General features: G+C 39.8%; 1 protein-coding gene across 4 annotated transcripts; it reads left to right on the forward strand.

Moving 5' to 3' along the window:
* The first annotated feature begins 260 nt into the window (after positions 1 to 260).
* ganabb (glucosidase II alpha subunit b) lies at positions 261 to 16,175 on the forward strand. Of its 4 annotated transcripts, none has more exons than XM_088293637.1 (25): positions 261 to 497; positions 3,016 to 3,117; positions 3,233 to 3,341; positions 3,680 to 3,807; positions 4,034 to 4,213; positions 4,371 to 4,436; positions 7,077 to 7,119; positions 7,648 to 7,723; positions 8,262 to 8,358; positions 8,460 to 8,640; positions 8,749 to 8,902; positions 9,075 to 9,310; positions 9,525 to 9,651; positions 9,757 to 9,836; positions 11,017 to 11,157; positions 11,269 to 11,365; positions 11,475 to 11,576; positions 12,951 to 13,194; positions 13,416 to 13,480; positions 13,642 to 13,718; positions 13,819 to 13,893; positions 14,006 to 14,119; positions 14,213 to 14,322; positions 14,770 to 14,870; positions 14,955 to 16,175. In XM_088293637.1, the coding sequence occupies exons 1-25, from the start codon at positions 478 to 480 to the stop codon at positions 15,062 to 15,064; spliced, it is 2,835 nt and encodes a 944-aa protein (XP_088149763.1). In that variant the 5' UTR covers positions 261 to 477; the 3' UTR covers positions 15,065 to 16,175. The 4 variants fall into 4 exon arrangements, with proteins under 4 accessions (XP_088149763.1, XP_088149760.1, XP_088149759.1 ...); XM_088293634.1 differs by lacking the exon at positions 261 to 497 and adding an exon at positions 554 to 803 and having other exon boundaries at positions 8,782 to 8,902; XM_088293633.1 differs by lacking the exon at positions 261 to 497 and adding an exon at positions 556 to 803.
* Positions 16,176 to 16,350: the final 175 nt, after the last annotated feature.

A 16,350-nucleotide genomic window follows, 5' to 3' on the forward strand; every position in this document is an offset into this window, starting at 1 on the left:
GAAAAATTAATTTATCTTCTTCGATGAGGGGGGCTACTGGAAAACTCGGACCCTCGGGCTATTGTTTTTGAATAGCGAGCACACCCCTGTTATATTTTCAAATGCAGCAGGGCAAATGTCAAAATTGACTCGCGTGATGGAGCGCTATAACACTACTGTGACATGAAAATATAAGAATTTCTCGTCACTCTCAAATCTAGGGCAACTATTGTCCAAGTGATGAACCTTGGAGATGATGACGTGTTCGTGCCTGACTCCTGAGGATACAAGCACGTCCAGTTCAATTTAACCTCACGCACGCGCAGAAACTCGCCGGACTCATTAATGAATAAAAAGACCGTAAATCGGTATTAATACGATTTCAAAAGCCGTTTTGTTGACGTTTAGATGTTTAATTCTCCTCCGGGTGGATGTTTTAGACAGTGATTGAAAATCCTTCACTTGTAAGAGGCGGAGTTGAACAGGGGCATAATCAAGATGGCCGCCTTGAATGAAAGGTAAGACTAACAAATCGCGCTTTCCCATTGAGACGGTTCTTTAATGTGTCCTATTTTGCTTCATTATTATTCCAACCGTATCAAGCCGGGTGTAGGAGCAATAGTAGCGTTATTGTCTGGCCATTTACAGACCGCCGGAGACAATCACTCGCTTACACTCGAGAGCCTCGCAACGGAATCAGCGTCGCGTCAGTCAACCTGTGCCTTTGCTAGGAAGCTTGCTAACGAGTTAGCACTGCCACGCGAAAACAATTCAACAAGGACAGCGATGCAGCCAAGCGGCCGTCTGTCGATTGAACACTTTGGGTTTGTCTTTTTGTCAAATTAGAGTCATTTTTGTTTGATCATTTCGAGAAGAGTTCTCCCGAAGTTCGAAGAATGGTTGCTAGCTTTAGCCACTACTCTAGCAGGATTAATAGAATTAAAAGAGATGACGCGTCCTTGATTTGATTGTTGTTTAAAGTGACGAGTTGATTGTTAGACTTTCGATGGCCCGATAAGGGATTTATATTGAAATTGGCTTTAGAATGCAAACTAAATTCGATATCGTAGTCAAATCATGTACCAGGGGTCTATCATCCACATCCGGTGTAATAAAATGTATTTGTATTCAATTTTTAACAGCGAGGACCCGCGAAGTATTTTATGGAGTTAAAATTCATTCTTACATTTGTCAAATAGAGAATCACAACAATTTACTGTTGATACAAGAAAAAGTACATACAAAAAAAAGTCCACTGAAGAGGCATCTTTTGGCTCAAAAGGAGGGCGTTCCACAATTTGGGGGCAACGGACTGTTGTCACTGAGGTCACCAACCTTTTTAAAACTTTGAGCTTCTTCTTCCTGTGTACTTATTAATGTTAAGGGCTTTCGGTTTGATAATATTTAATGACAATAATCGCTGTGAAGACACCAATGATATTAATGAATTCTCACAATTATCTCGACAATAAACACTTTTTTTGGGTTAATCAGATGCACAAACCTTTCTGGATTAATATTTTGCACAGATTTAGAATCTGTGCAACAACAACAAAAATAATAATACAATATGTAAAGTACTTGTTATGAAGTAATGGTTGAGATCAGCAACAGGTGGCTTTTTTTTCCTGGAATGTCAGTTATAAATTACAGCGCATGTTAAAATCCGTATTGAGCAAGCTTTCATAGGTCAAAGTTAAAACTAAAATTAACATCTCAATAACCTGATGTGCTAGGGAAAACAAAACTTAAAATGAGCATAAAAATACTTTAGTCTTCTCTGATTAAACTTAGCTATTTTATAAGGTAGGAAAACAAAAAACATTAGTATGCAACTCTTTATTTCCATAAATATATGAAAGTGTTTACATCTTCATATGATCCCTTCTACAATATTCCTAGGCAATCACAATGTCTCATCACTCGTCAGCTACTTTTACAACAGACCCTGGGGCTACTCACTTGGCCTGGGTATGGATTAAAAGTTCCAAAATCAATTTGATTTGCTACACAAGGCCCGATTCGATTTGATTCACTTCGATTAATTTTCGATTAAATCAAAGTTTTTATGTAGTACCGATTTTACTTTCATATGGAAGGAATTCTCAGAAGAACCAATGCTGCAATTAGTACAAACCGCTTTATTTAACTAGGTGGATAAGTAAAGATATTATTTACATGAAAAATTTACGCCAATGCTGATTTTGCTGCTGAAATTGATCATGTACGTTTTATTTTATATGATCTTATAAGAACTATAAAATAAATACATCTGCCTTCAAGCTTGCTGGCGCTGACTTCACTGCTTCCGCCATTTTGTTTTGATGCGCTATTTTCGCAGAGTGACAAGATCTCACATGACACATGAAGCCCCTTTTTGTTTTTTAAACCCAGCCCTAATACTTACGTGATCTATGGGGTTTTCATGATCCCTGTTGGCAAGATATAGTACTTTATTCAACCACAAGAGAAACTGTTTCAATAATGTCCACAATGTAAACAACATTAATATTAAAGTCAAGACATACATCAAACATGGCATCTGTGCAACTCCTTTTGGATTAGAATATGACGCATGGTGATCATTGTGCGAAATGTTGCCATACAGAGTTGAGGAAATAGTAGCATTTCCGTGCCAGGTTGAAAAAAAAAAATCTGCTCCTGTGCTTTGAGATGGTGCTGCGCAGTGTATGCTGTGGATTGTCTGCAATAGACAGATGCCTGTTCAGCATCTTGTTTAATCTCAAGTCAGGGACCAAATGCTTAATGTATTTGGCAGACTACAATGACCGAGCTGGTCAGTGAAATGACACTAAATCCACAAAATATCGAGGAGCCTTACCACTGAGCTCTGTAACTGAAAATCTTGTCCGGAGTCCTAAAATGAGGCATGCGACAAAATCCTGTCAGCAGCCTTTGGAAATAAATAGCATCCATACTCACGGCCTCTTAAGGCTGTGCGCTGATTTGCTTTGATGTGACTGATTTCAGTGCATGGTCCAACTAGAGCTTCCTTTATCTTAATTCCCTTTATAGGATGGCACCTATTTTGGCGCTTTGGCTTGCTGTGTGTCTCAGTGGGGCACTGGCTGTGGAGAGAGCCAACTTCAAAACCTGTGACCAGAGTGCCTTCTGCAAGTGAGTTAACACATAAAATAGAATTGTGGAAGCATAGACTCACTCAGGTTTAATCACAACCGCTTCCTTTTGAGTAACATATTTGTGCCCATCTTCTTTGGAACTTTATGAACAGACGTCAGCGAGCATTGAACCCTGGCGAGTCGCCCTATCGAGCCCTGCTCGAGACTATGGAGCTAACCAACACTAGACTCACCCTGCAACTCAAAAATGACAAGAACAAGGTACAGCACCCACCACGGTGGACACAATGGACGACACTGTAACAACATTCCCAGTAGGCACAAATTAATGCAAGCACTATCTAAGAAATTATGCCTTGTGAGAAAATGCTTATTCATGTGTATTCATGTACCATTATGTATCTTATGGTGGTTGCGGGATACATTGGCATGCATCATATACTAAGACATGTTTAAAGTCGAATGAACTATGAATATGACCGTTTTTATTGTTGTTGTTTTTTTAATCCGAATGAAATCTCAACATGAATCTGGTTATCAAGGATGCATTACCTATGCAGCATTCTAATTCCGTTGTACTCTTTCCTGATGCCTTGTAGGTGCGTCTGCTCCTGGAGCTCTATCGTCTCCAGGGAAACATAACGAGGGTGAAGATTAATGAGCTGAAGCCGCTGAAGCCTCGCTATGAGGTCCCAGACGTGCTCATCAGAGAGCCGCCTACAGACCCGTAAGTGTCTCATGGGTGGTTGCCTCCTGCGAGCAGTGGGAGCTTTTGGCATGAAGGTGATGTCTGTTACGACATTACAGTTAAAACTGGTGATTCTGCCATATAGATAGAAAGATAGATATATTTTTTTTCTGTTCAATTGAGTTCTTTAATTTTGGTTTCACCAGCCCAACCAAATCCTCTCAACTTGTCAGCATTCTCTCACAGTTCTTTTTTTCCCCTCCAGCCTGTCTCTCTTGTCTCAGGACGAGAATGGAGTGGTTCTGTCCCTGGGGGCGGAGTCTCAAAGGGTCATTGTCAGTGCACTGCCCTTCCGATTGGACATTATGGAGGGGCGAGATGTGCTGCTCTCGCTAAACTCGCGTGGCCTTCTGGCCTTTGAGCACTTAAGGATGCGCAAGGACACGTGAGAGACCACGCTTACATGCACACGTGCACGCTTTGACAAATGTCTGCCCTCATTTATAAACTACACAGATACCTCGCTCAGTGGTTGTTGACTTCATTCGTTTTCATTTGAGAATTGTCTGACTCGTTCTGTCCTCTTCTCCTTATTGTCCTAGTTTCTCCTATTTAATACCTAGCACATTGGCTAGTGTGTGGAATAATGTCAAGAGTGTTTTCTCTAGGTAAAGAAAATGCTGTGTATTATATTCCTTGTACTAATCTGTAAAGAGTAACAAACCTATAGACTCTCTTTAAACAAAAGTCCAATTTTACCCCTCAAACAAATGAGGGAAAAGGGAAGGTGTGGACGGTGTGCTTTTTGTGGGTGATGTTAACGTGGCTGAGAGTACAATGCATTTGCTGGTGATGGAATGCAATTCCGAATTAAACAATTTCCCTCTTAGTATAATTCAAAGTATTAAAGAAATACAGAATGTGATCTTTACATCTTAATAAAAAAAAAAAAACGATCATCCCAATTCTGAATTAAGTAGAATATCAATTTACACGGTGACATTTGGGTATGTATTGTTGAGTCATTTAATTTGAAACAAGGAACTAAACTTGCAGGAACTCTTCTCCTTTCTTGACAAGCAAGTTACTCATTTTCTCAGGTTTTGTTATTAGCCAACAAAATTAATAGATATCTATATCATATGTCACAATTAAAGCGTTTGGTTTTTTTTTAACACAGTTAAATATTTCAACTCAGTTTTATCTACTGAAAAAAAGAATTAGCTTACTATGGACAGCCAAATTCAAATACTGTACCATTTTAGTTGTACATCTTTAGCACATTATCTCGCAACAACACATCCTACTCAAGTTACCACTGGGCCTTGCAAACCAACACTGCTGGAGTGTGGCGCTTGCGAGCAGAACTAAATGTACAGTATAAGTTTGGAGAATTGTTTTGAAGAAAAATTCTTGGAAAGATAACTCTTTTTCGATTGTATGCAAGGATCAAAGAACCTTATCAGCACAGTCTTTGAATTAAAATATACTTCATATTTTTTGGTTTGATATTAATTCCAGTATATTACTCAAGTACATGTCTCTTACAAGCGCCATAAAAAATGTTGAAAAATGTGATTAATCACTGTTAAGGATTTTTGGCGATATGTTTGTTTATATATACGTTATGTGTATATATACATATGTGTATACATATAAAATGTATGTGTATATATACAATCAAAAGACAATTGAGCCATGCGACTTTGAAAAATTGCCAGTGTAGTAGAGTTAACACCATCCCTGCTAGGATTACTCCAGAAATGCTTCTGCTCTGTTACTAAAAAGTATTTCCTCTTGCTTGCTATGTCATGGGTTGTGCTAATGACTTTAAGAGCGCATCAGTCTAGAATGCACACACCATTAGTTTGAATACGTTGCCTTTATCCCACCCCATAAGGCACTTTTCCATTAGTCCCCACTACACGCCGAGACTGCCTCACTTGGCCTCGTTTGGCATGGGATGTTCACTTTTCCATTAGACTTTGTTGGGGCAGAGCCATTACAATGGAACTGCTTTTCAGAACAATATGGAAGATGCTTCCAAAATGCCAGCTGTCTAGGAATGAGTGGGGCCGTATTGTCAATGTCATCTGATTGGCGGACCGCGATGCCGAAAGGAACTCTGCAACACACGGCCATTTCCTGCTTTTACGCGGGTGAAATAGAGCCGCCCGCCAGCTCTCTGCAAAGTCATAAAAATACACCATATACAATAAACGTAGTAGGGTTTTTTTTTTTGTTTTTTTACGGTGATCCGTATAGACAATGTCAATGGCACAAACTGCTCACCGGGCCCCATTCAATTGAATGAGAGGGCTCCAGCCACAGCCGGGAGCCTCGCTGCTCTCCCGGCCCAACGGTCGTGCCCCCCACCTCGGGGATGGCGGCTTTTAGGTGACAGCCGCAGGGCGCTTCGGATGCCGGAGAGTGAGGATAAATGGCCAAATGAATGAGACTGAGCTTTTCGTTCAAAATTAATGAGCACTGATGGCGAGGTTTGTGTGTCGATCAGGAAATCATGATGGCACAATTTCATCATGAAATTGTAAATATGGCTCAATCTTGATGTAAAAAAAATGTGTATATGAATACATTGTAATTTTGTCTTGACGGCGGGCAAGCGGCTGTGTCTCGCTGACTTAAACCCGGAAGTAGATTTTTCCTCGGTGAATTTTTTTTTGCATTTGATGGGTTGTGCAGTACTCCGCCCCATCATGCAACGGCGACTCATATTTTGAATCGTCGCAAAAACAGTGGCTGGAACAGCCCACCGGTGAAATATTATGGCAGAACCCCACTTGCTGCGGGAGGATTGCACAGTTAAGTTGATCCGCGCCAATCCACTCCTGATGTAATGGAGATGCAAAGTTGGCAGTGTGGTGTGGGGCTGTTTGGGGCTCATGGAAAAGCGCCAATGCAGTAGTATACTACCTTGTTCCTGAACCTTGCAGCATCTGCATCTTCTTTTGATTAGCTTAAGACTCATCTGTTGCTTGCATGCCTGCTGCAACAAATCAAGCACCTCCACAAGTGAAGGTAGCCTAGGCTTTATTTCCCACAATGACTAGATACATGTATGAATATCGGGAAGAAGTTGCACGGTTTTCTGATGTCATCCTTTTACTGCTAGTGCACTCGTTGTCTTTGACTATGGTGGCAGCCGTCATCCTTTTGTGTTTGACCCGTTTTCTCCAGGTTAATTTCATTGCACTGTATATCTTCAATGCAATGTCCTTTCCAAAGTGACATAGTTCTCTTTTTGCCATCTACCCTTCTATGCTGTTGTATCTTGTGCCATGGAGCAGCCAGGCAGACCGGGAGGCTGAGGATGCGGAAGTGGACGATGAGGTCCGACACACTAATTCAATCTTACTGTACTGCCAGGTCCTTCCGTGCCAAATCACCCTGTGGTTTTAACCAAGTGGATTTTAATGGAACTTGGTGTACTTGTTGATGTTAATTGCACGACACAAAATTTCAAATATTTTGTAAATCTGAACATGGGTTTGTGTGCTACGGTCCGCCAGATTTTGACATTTTCGTCCAAAAGGGGCATGGCCGCCTTCCTTAGAATCCTTAGAGCTCAGAAATTACTGGGTAAATGGGATTGTTGGAAAGGGAATTCAGCAAGGATTCAAAATATGCAATAATTTTGTAATTTGGTGCCTATTTTAATTAATTCATTTTTTAAAATTAAATTATAATTAAATGAGTCAATTTTGTGGTGTTACTATCAACAGGTACATTAAATTTGACTAAAATCAACATTTTGGGTAAAAGTTTTGTTTTCTTTGGGGGGGTGCTTTGGCTTGGAGTGGGCCCTTTCCTGCAATTACATATGGAAAAAACTTACTTCTTTCCCCTATTATCCTGCAGGCTACATTGGATGAGAAAGATGTAGAGGGCATGTGGGAAGAAACATTTAAATCATTTACAGACACTAAACCTAATGGTAAGTAAGTTTCAAATTGTAGTCGTGACTCGTAGCACGTCACACAGGTTATTACAGTTAACGAAGACTAATGAAATAAACTAAAATTTGAAAAAGATTTTCGTCATAAAACTAAAATAAATATTTTAAAGTGAATAACTAACTGCAACTTTATTTTATGTTTAAAAATGCTACTCGTTTTTGTCTTTCATCAATTTAATCCCGAGCATTTGGGGTTTATTTGGAATGTATTCATTTAGGTACTATAGTAGGCTGTATAGAAGGAGGAAGGACAAACTTTCGTTTGCAAATTGTCGTTTACTTTACCACGCAATGATTAATTGTGACTTTTTTTTTTTTATCTCACACTTTCTCTCACAAATTCTCCATATTTATTGAAAAATACGCTCTAATGGAAACTCAACTAAAATCAAGCATTTTCCCCAAAAATAAAAACTAATGACACCAAACTCGCGTTAAAAACTAGTTAAGGGTTGAGGGTCAACCCCTTTAAATTGGATCTTACATTTATTTATTTTATTCTGCATTCAAATTACAGGTCCAACTGCTATCGGGCTAGACTTTTCGTTGCCAGGTGTGGAACACGTCTATGGCATTCCAGAACATGCAGACAACCTCCGACTTAAAACTACAGGGTGAGTTGCCAACAAAAGCTTTAAATATGCGTGAAGTAGTTTTCCTCAAAAGGTGCTTAATTCGTGGGCGACTAACTATATTTTGTGTGTCCACCTCTCAGTAATGGAGATCCATATCGGCTTTATAATTTGGACGTGTTCCAATATGAGCTGGATAATCCAATGGCACTTTATGGTTCCGTACCCGTTATGTTGGCCCACAATGCACAGCGCACCACCGGAATGTTTTGGCTCAATGCTGCTGAGACCTGGGTTGACATTAGCTCCAACACTGCAGGGAAGGTTTGTGACGCTTTCCATGACGGTGGTCTTTCATAACACAATATGCTGTATGTGAGTGTTGAACTAGCTGCTAATTTAGCCAGACACTTATATATTGGTTCTCTTCAGACTGTGTTTGGAAAAATGCTGGATTACGTGCAGGGCTCCAGTGAGACCCCACAGACGGATGTGCATTGGTTCTCTGAAAGCGGCATCATTGATGTCTTCATAATGCTTGGCCCGACACCAAAAGATGTCTTCTCACAGTACGCCTCCCTGACAGGTAAGATTGTCAAGCGCCATGCAATGATGATTCAATCAGTAAATGTTGTTTCCTAATTGACAAGCTTACAAAATCTTAGTATTACTTCATTCAGATTTGATTTTGCTCTCGGGATGAGGAACATTTCAAACTATCTTCACTTGTGTCCTCAATGTGTTGTAACCTTGATCAGGCACTCAAGCCTTCCCTCCTCTGGCCGCACTGGCCTACCACCAGTGCCGCTGGAACTACAATGATCAGGAAGACGTACAGTCGGTGGATGCAGGCTTCGACGAACATGATATTCCCTATGATTTCATCTGGCTCGATATTGAGCACACGGATGGGAAACGCTACTTTACCTGGGATACCAACAAGTTTCCCACCCCCAAGGAAATGCTTCAGGGTCTCATGGATAAGAAACGCAAGGTAAGGGTGGTTGGCCCGTAGTTGTAACCCTAAGACCACTAAGACACATTTCAAAGCACGGGAGTAAACAATTAACCGTGATATAGCTGAGGAACACTGCTTTGCTTTCACTGTCACTCATGAAATAAAAAGACCCCAAGCATCTCAAGGCCCTGTAGAATCCAAACCTCTTTGATAAACATTTGCAAATAACTTCTGTCTCTTTATTTAATAGATGGTAACCATTGTAGACCCTCATATCAAAGTGGACAGCAGCTACAAGATCCATAATGAAATCAAGGCTCAAGATTTCTACACAAAGAATAAAGATGGCGGCGACTATGAAGGCTGGTGTTGGCCTGGTAAGACACAATAAGAAAATTGAGTGGTGGTACACAAAATGTTTGATACATCCTTCCCAAATAACTATGCCCCATTTTGTGTTGGACTTGAATGATTTTGTATAGGCAGTGCTGGTTATCCAGACTTCACCCGTAAAGACGTGAGGGCTTGGTGGGCCAGCATGTTTGCCTACGACCAGTATGAGGTGAGACCCAAGGCTGCTAAAGTGAAGTTTAATAACTGTCAATGATTTAGGAGTCAACTAATTGCTACAGTGGTGCCTTGACTTAGGATTTTAATTTGTTCCTTGACCATTCTTGTTGCTCAAAACACAGCCCCACGTAATACTCCTAATGTGTGTGTGTGTGTGTCTGTCTAGGGCTAGGCGCAGCAGGAAAGTCAATATAATACAGACAAATGAAAGGTTTTACAACTTGATGACACTCTAAACTTCACTAAAATTTGTTTTGTTATTTTACATGGGGTAAAGCGTATGTTTCTGACGCTGACGGGTGATATTCATTATCTTATCAATGGCATTTTGCAAAGTGGGTTCGCATTAAGCTTCAGGCTGAATGATTAATTGAACTCAAATCAACATCGCAATATTTTAAAATGTAATTTTCAAATTGCAAAGGCTGCAAGATAGAAGAAAATTAAGGCTTAGTTTTTTGTTTTTTTTTCCCATATATGTATGTTTTAAATATTGTTTACACACTTCCACTTGTACATATTGTTTCATGGATAATGAAATGCTGACATGATAAGGCCTCGCATTTTTTTGCATCATTGTTGTAATCTCACTTATGACTTACTGACTTATAATTACCCAACATTTGTTGGGTTACATTTTGTGAATTTGTCCTCGTGAACGCTGAAAAGACAAAGTCAAAGTGTTAAGTCCATTAACAACTCTAATTGATGTAGATAAACTTTTTCATATCAATTCACAGTTAAATTACCTGGACTTTAACATAGCCCTAACCTATGAGCAAATCATTCATATATAATCAATATAATATTGTGTGACAAAGATTATATTATTGTTTTTGTTTAAATAATACATAGAAAAATTAATTGGCTATTGAATTGATTTTAAATCAATTAACTTGTGAATTTTCCTAAACCAAAGATATATGATTGTTTTAGTAAACCTTATAATTCTCTTTGCTCTATGTTCAGTTTGAGCGCCAACTTTGGCAATAAACAGCTTGAAACTTTTTTTTTTTTAACAATTCTTAATCATCTGTGTCAAAATGCTACTTGTGAAGTGACAAGTAGAAGTAGGAGTAGATGAGTCGAGTCACCATTATACAATTCATATCACAGTTTATGTAGGTACAGCATGTCAATGAGACAGTTTTCTGAGCTGCTGCTCTCTCCAGGGTACGATGGAAAACTTGTACATATGGAATGACATGAATGAGCCTTCGATATTCAACGGGCCTGAAATCACCATGCACAAGGAGTCAAAGCATGGAGAATGGGAGCACCGTGACCTGCACAACCTTTACGGCTTCTACGTGGTGAGCAGGAGTGCTTGCAGCGTTCACTTCCGGACAAGACTTGTAGAACATTTGCAAGTTGATTGCTTGTGATTGAAGATTTGGCCTAATGTAATTGTTGTTGTGTTGCAGCAAAAGGCCACAGCAGAGGGCCTGATCCAGAGATCAGGAGGGGTCGAAAGACCTTTTGTCCTAAGTAGGGCCTTCTTTGCTGGGTCACAACGCTATGGTGAGCCTTCGTCTGTGTTCACTGCCCTCCACCAAAACTCCTATCACTGTTTCCTGAGGTAGCAGGGAGTCAATGCTTGAGTGTTTCAAGGGTGGTTGCGCATCTCTAGGTGCTGTGTGGACTGGTGATAATGCTGCTGAGTGGAGCCATCTAAAAATCTCCATCCCTATGTGTCTGAGTCTGGGTCTGGTGGGAATATCTTTTTGCGGTGGTGAGTGCCTCTGTCTCACGTCATCTTTTGAACATCTTTGTTCTCAACAAGGTGCTGAAATGCCAGCATGTTTTACTGGTCCAGTCACAACGAAAGATCAGTGATAATTTTGAGGATTTAAATGTTAGGTTTTTCCGTCTTCATAATCCTATTTCTAAGATTGTTTTAAAAGTAACTGCACCTACGTTTTTAACAACTTTGTTGAAATGTATTTTATCGTAAGTACAGGTATTATGTTTATATTGCTTCTATGCTTCCAAAGTGGAACAGAGCTTACAGAATCTTCCATAACTATACAGTTGTCTTCGCTTAGTATTTTCTTATTCAATTTTACTTCTTTTTTCATTGTCTTTTTAAGTTATATTAAAATTTTAACGGATTCAAGGAATTTTACAATCCTCAAAATTCCATCCATCCATCCATTATCCGCCGCTTATCCGGGGTCAGGTCACAGAGGCAGCAGCTTCAGCAGGGAAGCCCAGACTTCCCGCTCCCCAGCCACATTTTCCAGCTCTGCCTCAAAAATCAAGGATACAAAAATCTAAGGATTTATTAACACACATTTCCACATGATATGGAACAAAATGATACCCCAGGGCCAGTAAGTGCCAAGACTTGTGACAATAAAAATAGAGCAGCATAATAATATATATGATGAGGGAGATGCTCATTCAGGGTTTGTATGTAGCCAAAGATGCAATGAATTAGATTGCACGAGGCTGGAACTTCACATATTTACGAGGTCATTTTGTACTTGACAAAATGAATAGAGAGTTTAAGAATAAAATGTTCAACATGCAGGGATGGATGGGCAATGCAAGGCTATGATCATAGTTTTGAGTAGTTGAGTTTTAGTTTGCGAATAAGTACAAACTTTTGAAGTCAATGAATAACCGTTTAATTAATTGTGAGCTCAATCGCATTTAGAATAATGGTATTCTTATTTCCATAATTGTACGGGCATAACAGAGAGTGAAACTCACAAATACAAAATGAAAACACTACCAAGTAGCATGGAGGAGACATGAGAGCTGAACTAACTGTAGTTAGCCTCCAACCGGATCTGTAGTCGCTCAGTAGGCCACACCTTTTCAAGGCACACATAAAAACGCAAATATTGCTGTGTGTGTGGTGTGACCTTTGGTTACCTTTTATAATATAGAACTATTTGTCTTTGTAACCAAACGAACTTGGTTTTAGGGGGTCCTGGAACGTATTCATGATATTTAAATTCCATTGAATAGGGAAAACTGTATCTGATATCCAAGTAACTGAAGCTACAAGCTAATAAAAGAATGGATTCAATTTAGTGACATCATCACTGGCACATGACTTGAAACATCCTCAATTATATTTGCTCATCTTGTCCTATAGCTGACGTTGGGGGTTTCTTCAAGTCTCCCAGCTCAGAGCTGCTGGTGCGTTGGTACCAGACAGGAGCCTACCAGCCCTTCTTCCGGGCCCACGCCCACCTGGACACCACCCGTCGCGAGCCATGGCTCTTCGGCCCAGAGAACACCGCTCTGATTCGCGAGGTTGTGCGCCAACGCTACAGTCTCCTGCCGTATTGGTACCAGCAGTTCTACAACACGTATCGCACTGGGCATCCAGTCATGAGGTGAGCATTTAATAAGGTTTGAAATAATTATATCCCACCTGATTACATTGTTATTTATGTTCAGTTTGGTTTGTATAGATGGATATGATTTTCTTTTTTTTTTAGGGATAAATGGCCATCAAATGGCTGATGGTCAATTATCCAGCGTTCTACTAGATAGCAAAAGTACAATGAATGGACCCACAGTGTAAGACTACTTCTGACATTCTTGTTTTTCGCAGGCCACTGTGGGTGGAATACCCTCAGGATCCTGCTACTTATGCTCTGGAGGATGAGTTCTTGATTGGTGAGACCAAATGGCAAAACATAAATAGGATTATTCTTCTGCATTATTTCACTGCATCATCCAAGTTCTGTCCAACGGTTGATGAAATAATTCAGTGTCTTCAACCTGGTTGCCCTAATATTGGCCCCTAATCAGTCTGTACCATGCCTACTTTGCTGCAGGTAGAGACTTGTTGGTGCACCCCGTCACTGAAGAGAGAGCCACTGGAGTAACTGCTTACCTGCCAGGAAAAGACGAGGTATGGGGAAAAACCAAAAAGTTTTTATGCCTTCAAACCATCTTTATCGACTTGGTGGTCTGCGTTGTCTAAAGTCTTAACTCTCGCGTGCACCTGTCAGGTCTGGTTTGATGTCCAAACCTTCCAGAAGCACAATGGCGGCCAGAACCTTTACATTCCTGTCACCATGAGTTCTGTAAGACACACACGTCTGTACTGTATAAACACGTCTTATGGGATTTCCTTTTAAGAGTGCGCGTTTTCTTCCCGCAGTCACACACTGATAGTGTTTTCTGTCTTCACGTCAGATCCCGGTTTTCCAGCGTGGTGGCTCTATTATTCCCAGAAAGCTTCGCGTGCGGAGATCTTCCACCTGCATGGAGCAGGACCCCTACACTGTGTATGTGGCGCTTGACCGTCAGGTATGTCGAATCATTCGCACCACACATTGCAGGTTGCCGTTTTGTATTCAAAGATGCATGTTTTTTTTTTTGTTTTTTTTTTTTCCCCCTCAGAGAGCTGCAGAGGGAGAACTCTACATTGATGATGGACACACTTTCAACTTTGAGAAGAAGGAGTTCATTCACAGGAGGCTGTCATTTGCCAACAACAACCTCTCCTCTGTGTGAGTTTCAATGAAGTGAAATTGAAAAAGGAAATGAAATGTATTATAAGACGTTAAACTTGCTTAGTTTAAAAAATATATAATCTGTTTGATGTGTAGTATACAAACATCATCCATTTCCCGCTACTGCAGCAGTCAGAATGGAAAAAAAATCATTTATTTGATATTTGGCAAGTTGTCACATCTATGGAATATCTAATTTGCGAACGGTTCTTAACAAATGGTAAGAGAAAAATGGCTATGAAGGCTGCGATTGCTTAATACGTTTGAATTAACAAATGCATCTGCAATTTTTTTGATAGATGATTTCCAAAATGTTCCTACGAATACTACACAATGTGATATAGTCGCTAATGTCACTATGGATTGAATCTGCAAATCGCCAATATGCTTTGGAACACTGCTCCAAGTAAATTTGTTTTTAAATAAAATTGTCATTGCACACAGGAACCTTGCGCCAGAAGCCCTTTTCTCTACCGACTCCACCATTGAACGCATCATCATTCTGGGGGCTAGTAAGCCCACCAAAGCTACCCTGAAGACAGCCGGTGAGTCCTTCTCTCATTTGTTTTCATATGCTATTTTCTTCATTTATTATTTACTTTCATTTATGTTGTTCTTGTCTTTCATAGTTGGTGAGATGATTCCGCTTGAGTTTGACTTTGATGCCTCCATGTCAGTCTTGACGCTCCGCAAGCCCGGCATGAATGCAGGCACTGACTGGACTGTGATGCTACAGTAACCGTGGAGACAGCAGAGGAGGAACTGGAGCAAAAAGTGACTCAAGAGAAGAGAAAGGAGCAACGGGATTCCCCACTGTGTAAACTTGAACATAAATGTAATGCATACAAACACATTTGCACACACGCACACACACGCAAACACACACACTTCGCTTACATATGTCAAGTGTCCGCACAAGCCCCACACTCTTATCTGAAGTGAAAGTCTATACACTCATGTGTCCCTCTTTTGTGTCATGTTATTTAAATTGTAAAAAAAAAGAGAAAAAAAATTATGTTAGTAATCATAAATTCAACTCATGCTCGACTGAGCCTTTGGAGTACGGATATGCAGGTAATTGTCATAGCAAATGCGGCGTCTGCTGATGTATTACAAACAGAGTTTAATTTTTCACCCAAGATAATTTAGAGTTTTAGGTTTTGCGATAGCTATGAAAACAAATTATCATGCTTCTCACCTCAGTTACGATTGGCAATTTTGAGCCTCTTTGCAAATTAGTGACAGATGAAGTATGTAAGAAAGTAATTTTATTCGCTTTGGTAAGGAATCATGTCAATCCGCTGCTAGAAAAAAAAAGTTGTTCTTTTGAACAACCTGCTTCTTGGCAATTGGAATTCTTTTGGCTACTGAACCACTGACCTGTGCGTCATTCTGTCAAGAAGTTTTTTTTTTTCGTGTGTTATGTTTGCGTTTCCATTTTCATTTCTATACTGTTATTTTTAATGCACTTGTGACAACCTAAGAGTTGTTCCAATTTCCATTTTGAATCCAACATTTCCAGATTTTATGGGTTTCAATTTTCTTAAATGTAACCCTGAAAGGTATACATACCCCTTTGTTTTCTGAATTAATCTTTAGAAAATCAGTCACTGTCATCTGCAGTGCACCAACCTAAATAATCTTTAGGCGTTTCATTTTGTCCTGTTTTTTTTTCAAATTGTGTTAATCTGCTTTTGTGTTGTTTTTATGATTGTAAATGTTGCTGCAATTTTTGGGGTTCAACTTGATACAGTGGAAATGGAAGTGAAGGAGCATCCTAGCTGTGAGTTGTCAGATATACTTTAAAAGATGTGACCAAGTGAAAATAAAGATGACCAATTGTGATAGAAGGCCGTTTTTTTGTCTTATGTATCAGATTTTTATTTATAATTGCAGTGATATAAAGTAACGAAGTACAAATAATTAACTGAACCTGTACCTTTTGATCATTTATATAAGTCCCTGAGTTCAATCAATACTTGTACTTTTAGCAGAGTATTTTAATAACTTAAGTATTTTTGCGTT

The sequence above is a fragment of the Idiotropiscis lumnitzeri genome, chromosome 4, assembly GCF_059441095.1.
Source record: "Idiotropiscis lumnitzeri isolate Australia: NSW breed Sydney's pygmy pipehorse chromosome 4, RoL_Ilum_1.0, whole genome shotgun sequence".
Lineage (NCBI taxonomy): Eukaryota > Metazoa > Chordata > Actinopteri > Syngnathiformes > Syngnathidae > Idiotropiscis > Idiotropiscis lumnitzeri.

Excerpts from the sequence above, each read along its gene's own strand:
- ganabb (XM_088293633.1), top strand. The coding sequence starts at position 766 with ATGCAGCCAAGCGGCCGTCTGTCGATTGAACACTTTGG. Across the intron at positions 7,120-7,647 it reads ATGCGGAAGTGGACGATGAG|GCTACATTGGATGAGAAAGA; the intron begins GTCCGACACACT and ends ATTATCCTGCAG. Across the intron at positions 11,158-11,268 it reads ACCTTTACGGCTTCTACGTG|CAAAAGGCCACAGCAGAGGG; the intron begins GTGAGCAGGAGT and ends GTTGTGTTGCAG.